The sequence below is a fragment of the Fragaria vesca genome, linkage group LG6 (genome assembly GCF_000184155.1).
Source record: "Fragaria vesca subsp. vesca linkage group LG6, FraVesHawaii_1.0, whole genome shotgun sequence".
NCBI classification, from domain to species: Eukaryota; Viridiplantae; Streptophyta; class Magnoliopsida; order Rosales; family Rosaceae; genus Fragaria; species Fragaria vesca.
In genome coordinates this window covers 26,269,325-26,286,000 of record NC_020496.1, presented here as the reverse complement: position 1 = coordinate 26,286,000, position 16,676 = coordinate 26,269,325, and the positions used below count along the sequence as shown (strand labels likewise).

Below are 16,676 nucleotides of genomic sequence, written 5' to 3'. Positions count from 1 at the left end.
AAAGTCCATGAAGTCTTGTCAGATTACATTTTGACATGATTGTTGGATGAAAATGACAACTAACCCAAGGAAAGGTGATGGCTTTGTGGTTGGCTTTTCTACTTCTAATCTTCATCAGATTTTAGATAGATCAACTAAGAATCTAAGATGATTTGGTCAAAAAAAAAACAAGAAAAAGATCCAACAATTATGCACGAAAAGTTCCCGAGTATTATCCCTAGATTCTGGCGTATAAGTAACCAACTCCAATGCAGCAAAATGATGTGACAAATACTAGCATCCTCATTTCTTAAGCATTGACTAGTCACATAAATGTCATTAGCATCTTATTATTTTCTTTGATTTATTTGTTTTTCTGATTCATAGCAGAAGCTATGACAAAGCTTCATAATAGTATTTGAGTCCATTATATAGAAAGCAAGACAACTAAGAGGCAAGGAAACCTGGCTCATATTGACAGCAAAGTCGAGAATCTGAATGAAAGATGTCAATTAACAAAAGGGAGTGTGAACAATACAACAAATTTACTTTAAATATATCGTGGGTAATTGGGTATGGCAAATGTAAAGAATCCATAGCAACCCCGATCGTCGGGGAAACATATAAAAACAATTATAAGTGAGATCAACAAAGTCAAGCCTCATGCTGCTAGCAGTCTAGTACTAGCATAAAAGCAATCAATGCAACATCCAAGGTAATGACAACAGAGAAAGGATTAATAACAGACACAATCCTCTGGGAAACATGTAAAAGCAATTATAAGTGAGATGAACAAAGATGGAGCCTCAAGCAGACCAGCAGACTAGTACTAACAAGGTTGACGTAGGTATACAATGCTGCAAAACTAGGCAAGAGGCCCTCCAATCAAGGGCCACCCTTCTGTTTCAAGGTGATCTTGTCTCCAAGACTCAACGCAATACCTTGAGTCTTGCTTCTAATTCTGATGTATCCACTTAGCTTACCATCTGCTTGTTTCTCAACACTCACATTCACCAAAGCGTCCTCTCCAAAAACACTCTTTGCATACAAATTAGCAGCAAGGACTCCACACTCTCCTTCCAGTGCCGATCTGATGTCATTTCAGAAAGGGATGAGAAGAGCAAATGAACATTGATCATCCACCAAGAACTCATGAGAAAAATACAAAAGGATACATAGGACATTAGTATATGCTGCATACAATGCACCTATGGAAATGTAGCAAGAGCACCAATATTGAACTGTATATCAGGTTTCTCAAAACGACATATGTAGCAAAATATCATAAATATTTGTAGGTCCTTATAAATGCAGTACGCTCGTAGCACACATGTATGATACATGTATGCAAAGGGATTATAAAGATAGTATTAACACTGTTACATGGATGTTGCGTGCAACAATTTTAAACTGTATATCTTGTGTAAAGATGACATGTAGCTGAGTTTTTCATCCCCCACTTTTATGAATTTGGTACAACCACTACCACATGTCTACATCTCAAGTATAACTTAAATATGATAAAACTGAACAGTTTTGTTTTTTGTTTTTTAACATATGTTACGCTCGTAAGGCAAATATAATAATGTTTGACGGCATGTGCGTGAAATAGTCTGCTCAAAATGTATCCGAACAAATTATACAAACAGTTGATAGAGTTTTGAACTTACGGTGGAGTCAGGCACTTCATGTTAGTTGCTTTAACAATGTGGTTCAGAAATTCCTTCTCGTTTTCAATAACAGTACTTACAGCAACCTGGGAAAGAAAAAGTGTGTTAGGGTATAACAGGATCCAAGTGCAAAGCAAGACAACGCAGAAATTACAATGACACACAAGAAATGTTAAACTGACATAACGTATCCAAAAACAAGTGCATATCAAAATCAGGCTTGCAAGAACTGAATTTCACTAAGGGCATGAGATACATATTGTTCTTTAATGTGAGGGAACATGAGTCCACAATAACTAGACAGACATAGAATAAGATGGGTGTGCGTTTGTGCATGTGTATAGAGGGACCATCTGAAAAAACCACTCTTCTAAAGCCAATTGTGATATTGAGCAGTTACACTATAAGATCAGTATGTATCATGCATGGTGCAAAACCCCAGACCGCAAAATTGAATATGTATCCACTACAGCAATGAAAGTGATTTGTTAGGCCGGACCCTTATACTGTTGAGATTTTGATACCAATACATGCAATATGCATGAAATCTCTGTGGCTCAACTATTTTGAATTAGGAGTGCCATCTCCTGTTGCAGATATTATCATTGGTAACAACCTCCAACCACTAGTAACACTATACATATTGACACTATAAAACTACCAATATCACCATAAGCATGATTGCAATTCCTGCATTATATGTCACTAGGTTAATAACCACCACAGTATCCTCATTAAATAGCCAATAACATCCAACAATTTAATTATCTCCAAACAGATTCATCATCTAAGCGAACGTCATGTAGGCCTCATCTCATCAGAATCGTACAACCAATCATAAGGTTAAAAGACATTATATCATTTTGGGTCATTATGAATTACTTTGTTGCAAAAGCATTGAATCATTAGACAGTGAAACATAACAGAAGAATTATGTGACACTAACATACCTTATTTTCCCATTCAAACTCGGCCCACATTGTCCGAAATAACACATCAGCACATGAAGAAGGAGAGATGTAATCCATTATATCAATATGGATGTCATTAAGAACAATAACTGTTCTCTCGAGCAAATTTGAAGACGTCTCATAAACAATGTTACCAAATATAACTCCTGTTTCAGTAGAGGAGACCTTAATGTTTGCCTTTATCTGTTTGGTTGATTCCGGACCTAGTGTATAGTTCTGAGGACGCTCAACAAGTTTGAGATCGCCCATCGTGGCCAACTCCAAGCACAAATTCTGAAGGGTTCCCTTGGTTCGGTTGATTACGGTAACATCGAGAACAATATCATAATGGTTAACTGTAACATAGGCTTCAGCATAAACAGGATCGCTGAATCCTGTGAGCTGAAGAATGCGGTTGAGTTTATTTGCATCATCTCCATCCTTTACAAACTCTCCAGTAGCACGTTTGAGATCATCTTGAACCTCATCTTCCAACTCAAGCTGGCTCATACCCTGAGAAAAGATATGCAAATAAGAAAAGATTTCAAAACTAGGTGATGCAACAATTTACTGATGCAAACAATAATAGCATGTTTTTTTTTCCCCCAAATAGTTCGAATTGAACTGTTGATTTAAAACTAAACTGAAAAGCACATTATGCCATTTTGTGCCTCAAATCAAAAATAATTTACAAGATGCCCAACAATAATATCAAACTGAATTTAAGAGGGATGCAAGAACAGTGCAATATGAAGAAAAAAAAATTCACTGCCAGTAGACTGCTACTATTTCATCCTAGTTTAAAGTCAACCTAAATTATATATTTCATAGTAAAAGTATTCAATAGGATGACAAATAAGACCAAGTATAATAAGTATAGTTTAAAACAGTCTTAACCATAGCTATGCTGAAAGAAACATTTTAGACTGTCAAGGAGGTGTCTCTACAAATTCCGCTGTATAAGAAAAAAGTTTAGACAAGTGAGACGATGTGACATTACCTTTCTGCTCTTAAGATGGTAGAAATCAATAAGGTCATCTGGTTGTGCATTTGATATCTGGGCCATAGCTTTACTTTCCTCTATTTCCCGATGCTTCTTATCTTCAAGCATTATAACAAAACTCTCTCTACAAGACTTTAGCCATATCCTCTTCACTTCATCACTTTTATTGCATAGCAATCGGATGCAAAGAACAATTCTGTCATGAGAATCATTATCAATTGGGTGTGGAAGGACCGACGATTGACCCAGTTGCAGCATAGAGACCATGATTAACAAAGCCTGTGTGGTTGCCTTGTTAACTTCAACTTTAGAAGGCTGGACCTCATCCAGTCTCAGAACAAGCTTTGTTAACGTGCAAGCCACAACCGACTCCAGGAAAAAGTCACCTGAGAGAATCAATGATCTCAAGTTCCCTACAGAAGCCAAGGATCCTGGAACAAGGACAGGTGCAGACATAGCAGTTTCCAGTGCAGCAGACTGGGTAGCATAAGTCCCATCTGCAAGGACTACAGGTCTCCTGGAAGACACAGTAGAAGAGTTTACCACCTGAGTATTCTTTGAAACATCTTGTGCCTCGCTTTCCTCAGAAGCTGTGTAAAATGGGAGCTCCCCGAGACACTGCTTAATGGTTGCAAGCCCGCTCTCAACCTCAGAAAGTGAGAGACAGTACTCCCCAATAATCCAAAGGGCATAAGTACACACCCTTGAAGTCCGAATCTGGTAAAAAGTATCCAACAGCCTTGTAATTATAGAAACACGCAACTTGGGGTTGGTTTCAATAATCTCACGCACAAAAATAGCCACATCCATAGCTGAAGCCACATTGGAATCACCCAAGAAATCCATCAAAGGATGGACCACCGTGCTTGCCACCTCAGGAAACTTCACTGCACATGAATAAATCGCCTGCACCAGCATCTGCCTGTATTCCCCATTCTTCTCAAGCTCAGCACCCTGAGTCTTGACAACTTCCTTCTTCAACATCATCACAACCTCATCAATATTCCCAGGAGTAATCAAATCAAGCACAATATCAAGAGTCTTCCTCCTAATATCAGGATTCGGGCTCGACAGAGCCCTCAGCACATCCATAACCAACTCCACCAAAATCTCCCTATGCGAAGTCTTAAGCTCATTAATCCTATCCAGCACTATCAACTTCACATTGTTGTCGCTCTGCGACTGCAGCAACTGACAGTAAGTATTGGCCGCAGCGCGAATCGCGGTCGGGGCAGACGACAAGGACACAAGAGTATTGGCACACTCGTAAACAACCGCACTCGACTGAGCATTCAACAATGATATAATAACCTTAATGTACTTCCCCTTCTGACTCTTATTGACTCTACAAACCTTCCTAATCAACTCCAACACAACCATCTGGAGCTGCTCGCCCCAATCAATAATCTTTTCGATATGCGAAAACAGATAACTAACAGCTCTATCTTGCGCGCAATTAAACAGCATAAGGAAAGCGTTTCGCTTACTGGAAAGATCTTGCTCGGAGGCCAAGAACCGTTCGATGATCTCCGGCGCATCCACCAGTAACTGCTCCCCTTGCGGCAGCTTGTACACATACATGACGGCGCTGACGGCGTTCCGTCGCACAAACGGGTGCCGGTGCTCCAGATTGGCCAGAATCGAAGGGATCAACGGCTCGACGATCTCGGCCTCGTTCAACCGGCAGAGGAATCGGAGCGTGACGCCGCGGATGTACTCGTTAGGGCTCTGGAGGTTGTTGCGGAGGTTCTGGCAGATGAGGATCATCTCCGGGAGGACCTTGCCTCGGGAATCGGTCTTGTCAATGATCTCGAGGTAGAGGAGGAGGAGCTTCTGGACGGTGTGGTCCTCGGAGGGGAGGACGTAGCGGATGATGGTGATGAAGAGCTGGGGGATGGTGTCGCCGTTGAGGAGGAGCATGATGGCTTTCTTCATGGCCTCGATCTTGGCTTCGTCGTCGTTGCCTTCGAGAGCTTCTTTGATCTCGTTGGCCAGGGCCGGCGTGCCCTTGTCGAAGTGGACCAGGAGGGTGCATGACTTCTCCGTCATCGGAGATCGGTGATCAGAAAAATCGGATCTGGAGATAGGGAAGGAGGAGGGGGAGACGAAATGAGAGTTTGGATTTGTGCAGGGGGTGTGTGTTGGTTTCTTCGGTTTAAAAGTTGGTAACAATTGGGCCTTAAGAAACGGTTCGGGTTTCATTTTCTCCATTTCTAATAAAGAAATTAGAAAATGAATAAAAATAAATTTTATTAGAATCGTGTGATGCGTAAGATAGCACCCTCAGTTGATAACACAAAGTGAGTCTATAGTCACATAAACAATAGATTATAGACAAATTATTCTAGCAATAGGGAAATAAAAGGGCATGCAAAATAGGAAAAAAGCAAAGCCTATGCTTATGACAAATCATAAAACATAGTAAGCAAAAATTAAACAACCTCCTTGCCCTTAAGGGAAGGGGTTGGAAGGTTTTAGCCTTTTTGTTTTGTGAGCCAATTGAGCCCATTTCTCTTCTTTTTCAATGCATCACTGTGCACTACAAAGACACATTGTTCAGATAACAATCCCAACGATTTGATAGATAATTTAGCTAAGAAATCAGATCGCTTCATATTCTTTAAGAGGTTTGGGCCTCCATGGGTGAGTGCATCAACTATCAGCATCTTTAGCTTCTTTGGTGAGGATTCTGGAGAGGGAGGGCGAGCACGTTTGGAACCTGTTGTTGTCTCCTTCACTGTTATCTCTTCAGTTTCATCTTCAGATGCATCACTTTGGTCTAAGGCAATTTTAAGGTTTTGTCGAAACAAAAGCCAATGCATCAGCTTCACGGTTGCATTTCTATTGTCTGATGAGAGTAAGGCGACGCGGTTTTGCAGTCAGCCTCTTTTCAAAAGGTGAAGGGCCAGATGTCGGAGTACTATGTGAACCATGGAATCTAAACGAGCTATGGAACAATGCGCCGAATGCAAAATTGAGAACCGGGGTAGGACTTAGGGTTGCTGCTTCCGTTATAACTACCTGCATGTTTGTTAGATGAAAATCTTCCATAAAAATACTAGGTCACAAGCCGGGCAGACGTCCACATAATTTTCAAAGAAGAAATTGATCTCCTCTTCAATAGTTTTAGTCAGCTTAATAGTCTTAGCAGTAAAAATGGGATCTGAGAGCTTTCTCCCCTCCAAACCATAACACGTTTGGATCTCAAATACAACTTTTCATCATACTTAATATAACGTCCAACCACCAAACCAATATCAAGAAAATTTTCAGGAAGTTCAAAACGAGGAAGGATGTTCTAAATATGTACCCAAAAATAGAGAGTCCATGGCAGTGTTTTTGAGTGATTTGATCCCATCATGAGGTTGAATGACAACGGTGCTTGTTGGTACCACCAAAGATCCCCTCGCAAGACCTTATTTCGCTCTTTGATAAGATCGAAACCGATGACAAACAGATTATTGGTGCGGTCTTGGATTTGAAACCTTCTCTCAAGCACCCAAACTCGACTGCAGAAACACTTCATATCTGCTAGGGTTAGTGGCTCAGAATTGAGAGGCTTGGCAACCAAGAAAGATTGTTGCGCACGCCCTTCTAGGTCATGAGATGCGATTAGAAAGATCAACAACTTTGGTGTTTGTTATGGCAAGTGACACAACAAATGATTTTGTAACCTCGTCACCTTTTACATCTTGGTATAAATTTCAAAATTTTATCTAGGTTGCAGCCCATGCAACCCACCAAATAGATTTGCCCCTAATTAACCAATTAAAGAACTTATTATGAGCGTTTAAAATGATCGGATCAAAATGAAATTGAAATAAAGGAATTTAGGGTTTCTAATCTTCGTTCGATCTTCCCATACGGTGATTTGAGCACTTACACATTAATGGTGCAAGTGCATCTTGGTGCGTAGAATCCACTCCTGATAACAACATAAATTATGGTAGTTTTGTCTGTATGTATTCTCACCATGGTACGAGAAGGTGCAATTTGTTGGAATGAGAGGGTGGCACGGCATGCTCTATGTGCAATATGTTGGAAATCTTAAAGGTGGACTGGTTTACGGTTTACCCACATATTGGCTTTGATTTCAGTTTTTTTTTTTTTTTTTTCAAATAAATAAATGACTTGAGTCATTCAACCAAAACGCATGGCCAATGTAGCAATAACAAAAAATTCTAAGAAACAATAACGGCTAAAAGCAAAAGAAAACATGTCTAGACTTCTCAGTTCGACAAAGCTACAAGCAACCAAAACCAAATGATAAATCATACAGCAGTCTCAGAATAGGAAGTTAAACCAGAATGCCCCTCCAATTAAAGCTTGTCAGACAGAGATATTGATGCCAACTGATCAGCACTGTTGTTAACCTGATGTTGGGTCACATTCCTCAGGACCTTTATGGCCTCTGCAACTTTGGCCTTTAGAGCCTCCGGCTACTCGAGCAAATGCAAAACCTCAGTCTGGTCTATCTCTAGAAGCATACCAGTAACCTTGGCTGAGGATATAAAGCTTCACCAAGCATCGTCCTTTGTTCTATCTTCAGGGGAAGCATTGGCAAAGGATGAAGCCAAAGCTGGAACAGGCATACCACGACCACCAGAAAATGGTGCTTCCTGTATAATGTGACCAGGTGGATAACGATACATGCGTCCTCTTAGAATCATATGCTGCGACATCATTGGCACTTGTTGCGGGTTTTGTTGCACAAGACCTGCCCCACGTCGACCTCCTGGACCGCTGGGCATTGGCCTTGCTGACCCTGTTGGACCATTGGAGCAAAGAAGTTTGGCATTGGAGCACGTCTAGGCCTTAATCCTGGCACAAGTTGCTGTTGGTAACCGAATCCAGCTTGTTGCGGAATTATAGTTGGAGGTCCTTGCCCATACAAAAATTGTTGCCCTAGCCTAGACCTGGAGCACCAGGAGGGTACATTGGTTGAAGAGGAGCCACTGCAGGAGCCATAGCAACAGGCCTCATTTGTGAAAACTGATCCTGCAACCTTGCCCGTCTCTCTTCCTTTAATTTCGTTGTGCGAGTGAAACGTAAAGAGGCTTGCTAACAACCAGTTTGCCGTTCATCTCTGTAAGAGCTCGAGAAGCTTCTTCAAAAGTTAAAAAGGCAACAAAACCAGAACCACGACTGACTCCTTCAGGGTCACGCATAACCTTGCAAGATGTGACTGTACCATACTCGGAGAATAATTCCTTAAGTTTCTCATCATCAATATGCTATCATCCAAGTTCTTGATATACAAATTCACACCTTGAAACTTATCACTAGCTTCCTTCATACTGTGCTCAAATTTCTCCTTCAGCTCAACTTCAGTGCTTGCAATTATGAGTCCTGAAAACTGATATAACACGTAACACCAAAACTGTATAGGTACACTGTGAAAACCTCAATGTGAGAAAAACTCGCTTGAGAATAATCTAACATCCTCAATAAAGAACACATCCTCTAAAAGAATGTAACAATGCTCTACTCGCTTGTAAACACAAAAAATACTACAACAAAATAGCTTACCACTAATTTTTCAGTCTTCTTTTTTCATCTTCAAGGCACTAGTGACTGGTCACATCATTTAAAGATCTTCAACATTGCTCGACTAGCCTTAATAGAGGTATGACGTCCGGATGAGTACATGAAACAGAAACTCACTTAAATAAATAAGACCATATATACAATATTTGAAGCCAATCGCGCGCGTAGATAGATCTTTAATTATTACAAATGGTCACACATGTTGAAGAAAATTAAATATAACTGAGCAAAACATTAATATATCTATGGATTGAACTAATTTATGATATGTAATCGAATACTCGTAAAAACAATGATATGGACGAATCTAGTATGCTGCACTGCACCCCAACCTAACTGCATGTCCAACTATGAAATCTCTCCCAATTTGACTAACACAAAGATCAGTTGAGCTATCTTGCTCCTCTAACTACTGATAGTTCATTCAAACCAAGATTTCCGTCACTAAGGAAAAAAAAAACTGAAAATAATCCCCAGCAAATTAAACAAAAACAACCCGAATATTCTACGAGTTCATTACACATCACAAAATTATATACTCTCAAAACAGAGCAAATTGCTTGAAAGAAGTCTACCGGTTCCCCTTAATTAACTTCTTATGACATGTTTGGAATATTCATGTACACCTTGTTTTAGTTGCTAACGTTAATACGGTTGATGTTAGAATATCACGCATTAGCAGGATTAACAAGTTAAGTTGCCCTAAACATGATGTTGATGTTGTTGAATACAAACTTGTATGTCTTTTTTGACTCATAATCCGCTGTCTGAGGCGGATGCCATGGCAGGACCTCATCAGATTTGGCCCCTTCACTATCCTTCAGGTTATTAAAGAACCTCAATTTGGAAAAAGTCTAAAAGACAAAGCCATATAGTAAACAACAATATAGTGGAGAAAGCTTTATTCTTTGACATTACACTCAAGGCATGTAACACAAGCACCATATATTCAATGATTAACTAATCATAGTTTTATGTATGAAAATAAGGAGTTAATGACATACTTGTGAGTTGTGACAAGCATGAGGCTGAAAACTAGGCAATGACATGGTCACATTGCAACCCTCACTTCACAATTAGGCAAAGACTTACTCACTGATCATCAAAACAAGTGTATTGGTTTGGTACAAATAATGTATTGCCAAAATTTGTTCTTGATTCAAAGTTATACCATATCCAACCATTTATTGTGAGATCTCATACATATCGAAAAAGTTTGCTTGATCAACAATGTTCCTTAGTCAACTAATAAATGTACCATATAGGTAATTTCTATCATACAGAGTAGCATGATATACAACTTGTTTTTCAACCTTAAACAAAACGCCCACAACCCTCTGCAAGGCATGTGACACATGCTCCTATTAGTGTATGTATGTCATACACATCTCTAGAGCAGCTAAACCCCTATTTATATAGATCATGTAGGTTAAATGTGTAGCTATATCTATATGGATTCTCAATTTAAATGTGATATATGAGTGCTTTAGAGCAAGAATGGTTACTTTGAAATGCTTCAAGATTTTCATTTAACAGTTACAGATTTTTTTTTTCATTTCAAATGTATTAAATGATGATGTTACATATAAATTGGTTGCACTATAATTCATACATGAACACTTTGAGATTCTTTGTAATGATTGACCGATTGTAATTGATACATTGCAGAAAAGATAAACCGATATTAGAATATATTATTATGTATCGATGTTCGATACCAAAACATAGTACTTTACCATTAACAATCATTTTTCCTAACATACAAGTCACAAAAACCCAAAAAACAAAAAAAACACCAAAAGAAAAAAAGAAAAGAAAAAAGAGAGAAAGTGAGAGTTGCAAGCAGCAAGAGCAAGTTTAGGCCAGGCGTCCCTGTCGTGTAGGAAAGTGTCGGTGGCTGTAAGAAGGCAAAGCCCAACTAGTTACAGAGCATCATTATTCAGTTGGAGTAACAAATGGTGTTGTATGCATCACTCTTTCATCACAAAATGTCTGTTTGTCCTTCTTTTAAACCTTTCCATTTCAGCTACCCACCCAACACAACACACTACTCTCTCCTCCCACTATTTAACCCCAACTGCTTTATTTTCCAGTGCTCCCACACCACTAGCCACTAGGGTTCAATCTTGATCTCTCAAGGCTCTCACTTTCGTGGTTCTTTTGTTCTCTCTCTCTCTCTCTCTATTGGGTGGAGTGAGAGTGTGGAGTAGGATCTGGGTTTGTGAGAATAGATAGAGAGAGATGGGTGTGGATTTGAGGCAGGTAGTGGCAGGGATACTGACAGTGACTATGTTTGTGATGCTTGGACATATGATCAAAAGAGACCATTTTGATTATGTTGAAGTGAGTCCTTACTATCCTTTACAGTGCTTTACTCATTACTGTTGTATCTGATCTGCTTTGTCTTTGGTTTCTTTGCAGAAGTTTCACATAAATGTCTTTGCTTTTATCTCATTCTGTCTATGTCTGGAGTTTTTGTTTCATTTGAGTTGTTTTCTTTGATGGGTTTTGGTTGATTTGCTTTGTTTGAAGTTGAATCATGACAAAAGCTTTGGATTTAGCCCATTTCAGTTATGTTTAGTAGTGTCAATTTCCATTCTTTGTTTGTTAGCAATAGAATTCTCAATTGTAAGATTTTTGGTCAACTAAATCTGATGTTTATGAAAATATCTCTGTTGAGTGATTATTTTGAATTCAATAGATGTGGATTTCTGGAGATTATGTATTGCTTGTTTACAATGAATGAATTAGATATTTTGTTTACTGGATTCTTCAATTCATTTTCTTCTGGTTTGCTCTGTGTAGGAGAAATTTCCTGGAGACGGAAGAGGTGCCTTGGAGAATGCCAAGATTTCAAAGGAGGGCCTCTTTTCCCTTGCTAAGAAGGGTGGGATTACCGATGATGACCAAGAGCTAAAACCATGTTGGTCTAAGCCAGCTTTGGGTAAGTTTGCTTTACATTGCCTAATGACCAATACTTTCAACTGATGTTCATTTTAGTCTGGTGTTCCTTCATCTCTGTAAATTCTTACTTTTTACCTGTCTGCAGATGATGTGGAGCAGACTGAGGGGTTTGTCCTTTTCTCATTAACAAACGGCCCCGAATACCATGTTTCACAGGTATTTAAATTTAACAAATCAACATTTGATTAGTTGATTCAGTTATTTGTTCTTTATGGTTGTTGGCCTAACTGCATCAAATTTTCATAAATAGTCATTTCTTTTCAAAATTCAGTCATTCATCCTTTTGTCAATTAGTGGACCGTGTTACAAGTGTATCTCTACCATGTCTATTTTCTGGATCTTCTTTTATAAATTTATTCTCTAGCATCTTTACCTGCTGATTTTACATTTACAGAACGTAATTACATGTCCTTGCCGGTCAAATAATTGTAAATGTGATTGGAGATGTGTATTGCTACTTGATGAATGTTGAGTATGTTTATTAAGAACTTTTTGTGTAACTTTTTTTCTTCTTTTTATTAGCTCGATTTGATAAATATTCATTATTCTCTCTGTAACCTTTTCCTTCGTATTTTCCAGATTGCTGATGCAGTTGTAGTGGCAAGGTATCTAGGGGCAACTCTTGTAGTTCCTGACATTAGAGGGAGCAAACCAGGGGACGAAAGGTTAGTTGCAAATGCCCAGTTTTGATTTGCTACGACTATTTCTAGTTTTAAATTAAGAATACCCTTTTATGTTGCTTGTGTTTGTATTTGGCCGTTAGTAATGTAGTAAACAAGGTACTGATTTGTGAACTTGATGAATGACCAATACCAGAACTAAGTGATTCTCTTTTATATCCATTGACGTCTTCAACTTATTTGGATATTCTTCTTCCAGGAACTTTGAAGAGATTTATGATGTTGAGAAGTTTATTCTTAGCCTGGACGGTGTTGTTAGAGTAGCAAAAGAACGACCTGGTAAACTATCATCAAGGAATCTTGCTGCTGTGAAGGTCCCTAATCGGGTTACAGAAGATTACATTGTAGAACATGTGGAACCAATTTACAGATCCAAGGGAAACATAAGGCTGGCAACTTACTTTCCATCAGTAAACATGAAGAAGACAGAAAAAAAGAGTGCTAGTGATTCGGTTGCATGTTTAGGTATGTTTGGAACTTTAGAGTTGCAACCAGAAATCAGTGAAGTAGTTGATTCAACAGTTGAGCGCCTGAGAACTTTGAGTCGCAAGACAAATGGCCAATTTGTAGCTGTGGACTTGAGGGTTGAGATGTTGGAGCAGAATGGTTGCCAAGGAGATGAAAGTGGAACAAAAAGTTGTTACAATCCCCAAGAAATTGCTTTATTTCTGAGGAAAATTGGATTTGGCAAGGATACTACCATTTATGTGACTGAATCAAAATGGGACAGCAGCCTTGATAATCTGAAAGATATCTTTCCTAAAACTTATATAAAGGTAATAGGCTTCTGCTATTCCTTAACGTTTTACCGTATTTTCATTTTATTTATTTATTTATGAATGATTAGCCAGCTGATAACTAGTGGCCGGATCTTTAACTTCTAATTTAGAGTAGTCAAAAACTTTGATCTATTTAAATCTTTGGTCTATTTGCTAGCTATTCTTTTAGAAGCTCATACTCTTCCTATTAATCAATAACATCGATATTATAAATTTATGTACTTAATGCCTCTGGAAACTGTTGCAGGATGGCATTGTCCCTGCAGACAAAAAATCAAAGTTCCTGGATTCAGAGGGTTCTGAATATGAAAAGATCATTGACTACTATGTATGTTCTCAGAGTGATGTATTTGTACCAGCCATCTCTGGCTTGTTTTATGCAAATGTAGCCGGTAAGAGAATTGCTTCCAGCAAAACTGAAATTCTTGTACCAGCCGACATTTCCGGCTCTTCTGCATCTGCCGCCAATTTCATCACGCATTATGTATCGAAGAAGAACCATATGGCCTATTCTTGCTTTTGCTAGTGATTGCTAGAAGAAACCCAGAAAAGGAAAAGGCATCAGACAGATGAAGTTATGGTATTTATCCAAATCGAGCTTTATGGTTAAGAAGATGGACAGGCTAGTTTATATAATGTATACTCAATCTGTGTTACATACAAGAACCCCTAAACAGGAGTTTCTCTGTTCTGGTGATCTTTTATGACACTTGTTGACAAAGTTTTCAATCGATTGTGATTGCTTCTTATGTTTGATATATCCCTGAACAATTTTCTTCTATTCTTTGTAATATTGTCACACTTTCCAAATTGGGTTGAAAAGAAGGATTATTTATGATTATTTATTTTTTTAGACCAACATGTAAACTATTTTTTTTTTTTTGGGTCAAATCCCCATGTAGTGTTGATGACTTCGATTTGTTCTGATAAGCATTCGGGCAGTCCTGAATCCATGAGCCGAAACTCGAAACAACCATCGCTATTTGTAAAGCCTTTCATTACAGTCTCTTCACCTGTTCAACAATGTTCTGTAACCACAAAGAAACAATTCCCCAACTAGTTCAGATCAGAACTTAAGAAAGACCTAATTGGAGTAAATAAAACAAATCTGAACATGCAGTACAAGACTTTGGGGTGGTTAGTGAATTTCATTGGATGATTTGGATCATATAGAATCAAAACAGAAGAGAAAATAAGAAAGAGTTGGATCAAGATCCAAGGGTGTGTTTAATAATACTGAGAGACAGTTACACACTTACACAGTTAATATACAATTAGTGATTATAGGCAGATGTTGAAAGAAGAATATTCGGATCTAAATCTCTGTCACATTTTGTATTACTTCTTGGTCTAGTCTTGCTTTAAGTTGGGATAGAATGACTGGGCGTGTCCTACTCCCACGAGCTAGACTTCAGACTTGTCTCTTTTTATCATCTTAGCTGTTGTTGTGAACCTTAACAAATGTTACATCAGTGACTTCACCATGTTTCCATAATTTCATGAAACTGGTCCAGTTCATGAGGTATATCAATCTAATAACTTAATTTCCGGCTGAACTTGAGGGTCTTATAAATTTGACATGACAGAAAATAATAATATAACCTTGTGAATTTCATGATATAACTTGGGTTTTTTTGTCCAAGAAGCTGAGTAGAGAGATATGAAAACAAAGAAAATATCTGCACATTTCTACCAACAAAGGCACTAGCTGAGCTCAGTAGCGGGGATCCAGGATTTAATACTGAGGTGGGCTCGTATTTTTTTTTTCTGGTTGATTGAAGCGATAAGAAAATTTAACGGCAATCTAAAACAATTTAACTAAAATATATTAGATATACAATTTATTTGTTGATATGTAATAATAAAATAAGAACTCATCTAAAACTACCATTTAAGCAATCGCTAAAGAATTTTTTTTGGAACTATTTATATGATAAAAGAGAGGTTAAGATAAGAATTCAATCAAAATTAAGACCAAAAAAAGAAAAAGCATTTTAGAAGAAATCCAGAAAGTAAAGAAGTAAAAAAGAAGAAGGAAAAATGGAAAAAATAGATTGTTGGGACTAGGAATTGAACCCAGGTGGTTGTGGTACAAGTACTTTTATTAAACCAAGCCTACATAAACTTCTTTAATGGTCTCACAATCTCGGTTGAGCTTGAGCCCTACCATGCTATAGCCTGGCCGAGCTTGTTAGTAGCAGTAGTAATTAGTAGCACACTAGCACACGTATAGAAGTATCAAGTATGCAGTGTTCTCCACAGCTCTTTGCCATAACTAGAATAAGGAAAAACCTTATCAACTGACAGAAAGACGAAATTAACCTGGATGATACATTGATACTGTTGTGTTACTCAGTGACGTCAGTTCCATTGTTTATGCTGAAGTTTTTGTGGTTACAGAAGGCAAACTAGGCATTATATTCAGTTCTATGCTGGAGAACTGCAATTATTCGGAACATATCTCATACATACTACTTTGTTCTCAAAAGTTGAAAAAGACCTTCTACATTGTGAGATGAACAAGAAGCAAGTGTGCTAGGTAGATATTATATATTTCAAATAACACCTCAGAATGCTGATTTTTGGAGGTGGAGGATCCGGCTTATTGATTGGACTATGAAGGTTGCATTTGGTCTAGACCACCGCATTAGAAAATTAAGGGCCCAACTCAGGCACTTGATGCAAGTTCTATAATTGAAGCTATGAGTAAAACTTAGATCTCTTTGGTGATGAAAGTGTCATTTGAGAAAGACTTGATAATTGAAGTGTAACATTGATTAATTGGAGGCATTCTTTATCCTCAGGCCTTCTTGGACCTATCTGCATTCTGATTTCTGACTATAATTACCTAAATGTAATGCTGCATTACTGCATCAGAACTTCAAATTAATGACTTTGTCACCTAAAAATGGAATTTGAATTATTTCCACCTTTCAATGGTAATGCTACTTATCTTACAAATTCTCTGAGCAAGAACTATTCCCCAACTTTTTCCTAGTTTTGAACGATTAGGTATTCATCGTCTATTGTGATATCAGACATCTTGACATGATGAAGAACAGTCCTTTTGCATCCATATTATATATATATATATATATATATAT

At 38.2% G+C, this 16,676-nt stretch overlaps 2 protein-coding genes and 1 pseudogene across 2 annotated transcripts; 1 reads left to right on the top strand and 2 right to left on the bottom strand.

The window, feature by feature from the left end:
* Positions 1 to 475: 475 nt before the first annotated feature.
* LOC101307717 (coatomer subunit beta-1-like) lies at positions 476 to 5,651 on the bottom strand. Its single transcript, XM_004305763.1, has 4 exons — positions 3,600 to 5,651; positions 2,600 to 3,112; positions 1,650 to 1,735; positions 476 to 1,069 (listed from the first exon to the last, which is right to left on the bottom strand). The coding sequence occupies exons 1-4, from the start codon at positions 5,649 to 5,651 to the stop codon at positions 865 to 867; spliced, it is 2,856 nt and encodes a 951-aa protein (XP_004305811.1). The 3' UTR covers positions 476 to 864.
* A 2,270-nt stretch (positions 5,652 to 7,921) lies between these two features.
* On the bottom strand, positions 7,922 to 10,198 carry LOC101307424 (annotated as a pseudogene).
* A 1,063-nt stretch (positions 10,199 to 11,261) lies between these two features.
* Positions 11,262 to 14,416, top strand: LOC101293906. The gene is made up of 6 exons (XM_004303784.1): positions 11,262 to 11,492; positions 11,955 to 12,093; positions 12,199 to 12,269; positions 12,693 to 12,778; positions 12,993 to 13,569; positions 13,820 to 14,416. Exons 1-6 carry the CDS (start codon positions 11,391 to 11,393, stop codon positions 14,096 to 14,098), a joined length of 1,254 nt encoding a protein of 417 aa, XP_004303832.1. The 5' UTR covers positions 11,262 to 11,390; the 3' UTR covers positions 14,099 to 14,416.
* The last annotated feature ends 2,260 nt before the right edge of the window (positions 14,417 to 16,676 follow it).

Bases quoted from the DNA above. Each gene is read 5' to 3' on its own strand.
- LOC101307717 (XM_004305763.1), bottom strand. From the start codon at position 5,651: ATGACGGAGAAGTCATGCACCCTCCTGGTCCACTTCGACAAGGGCACG. The intron at 3,113-3,599 runs GTAATGTCACAT...ATCTTTTCTCAG, and splicing joins ACCATCTTAAGAGCAGAAAG to GGTATGAGCCAGCTTGAGTT. The intron at 1,736-2,599 runs GTATGTTAGTGT...TTTCTTTCCCAG, and splicing joins AGTTTGAATGGGAAAATAAG to GTTGCTGTAAGTACTGTTAT.
- LOC101293906 (XM_004303784.1), top strand. From the start codon at position 11,391: ATGGGTGTGGATTTGAGGCAGGTAGTGGCAGGGATACTGACAGTGACT. The intron at 12,270-12,692 runs GTATTTAAATTT...CGTATTTTCCAG, and splicing joins CCGAATACCATGTTTCACAG to ATTGCTGATGCAGTTGTAGT. The intron at 12,779-12,992 runs GTTAGTTGCAAA...TTCTTCTTCCAG, and splicing joins AGCAAACCAGGGGACGAAAG to GAACTTTGAAGAGATTTATG.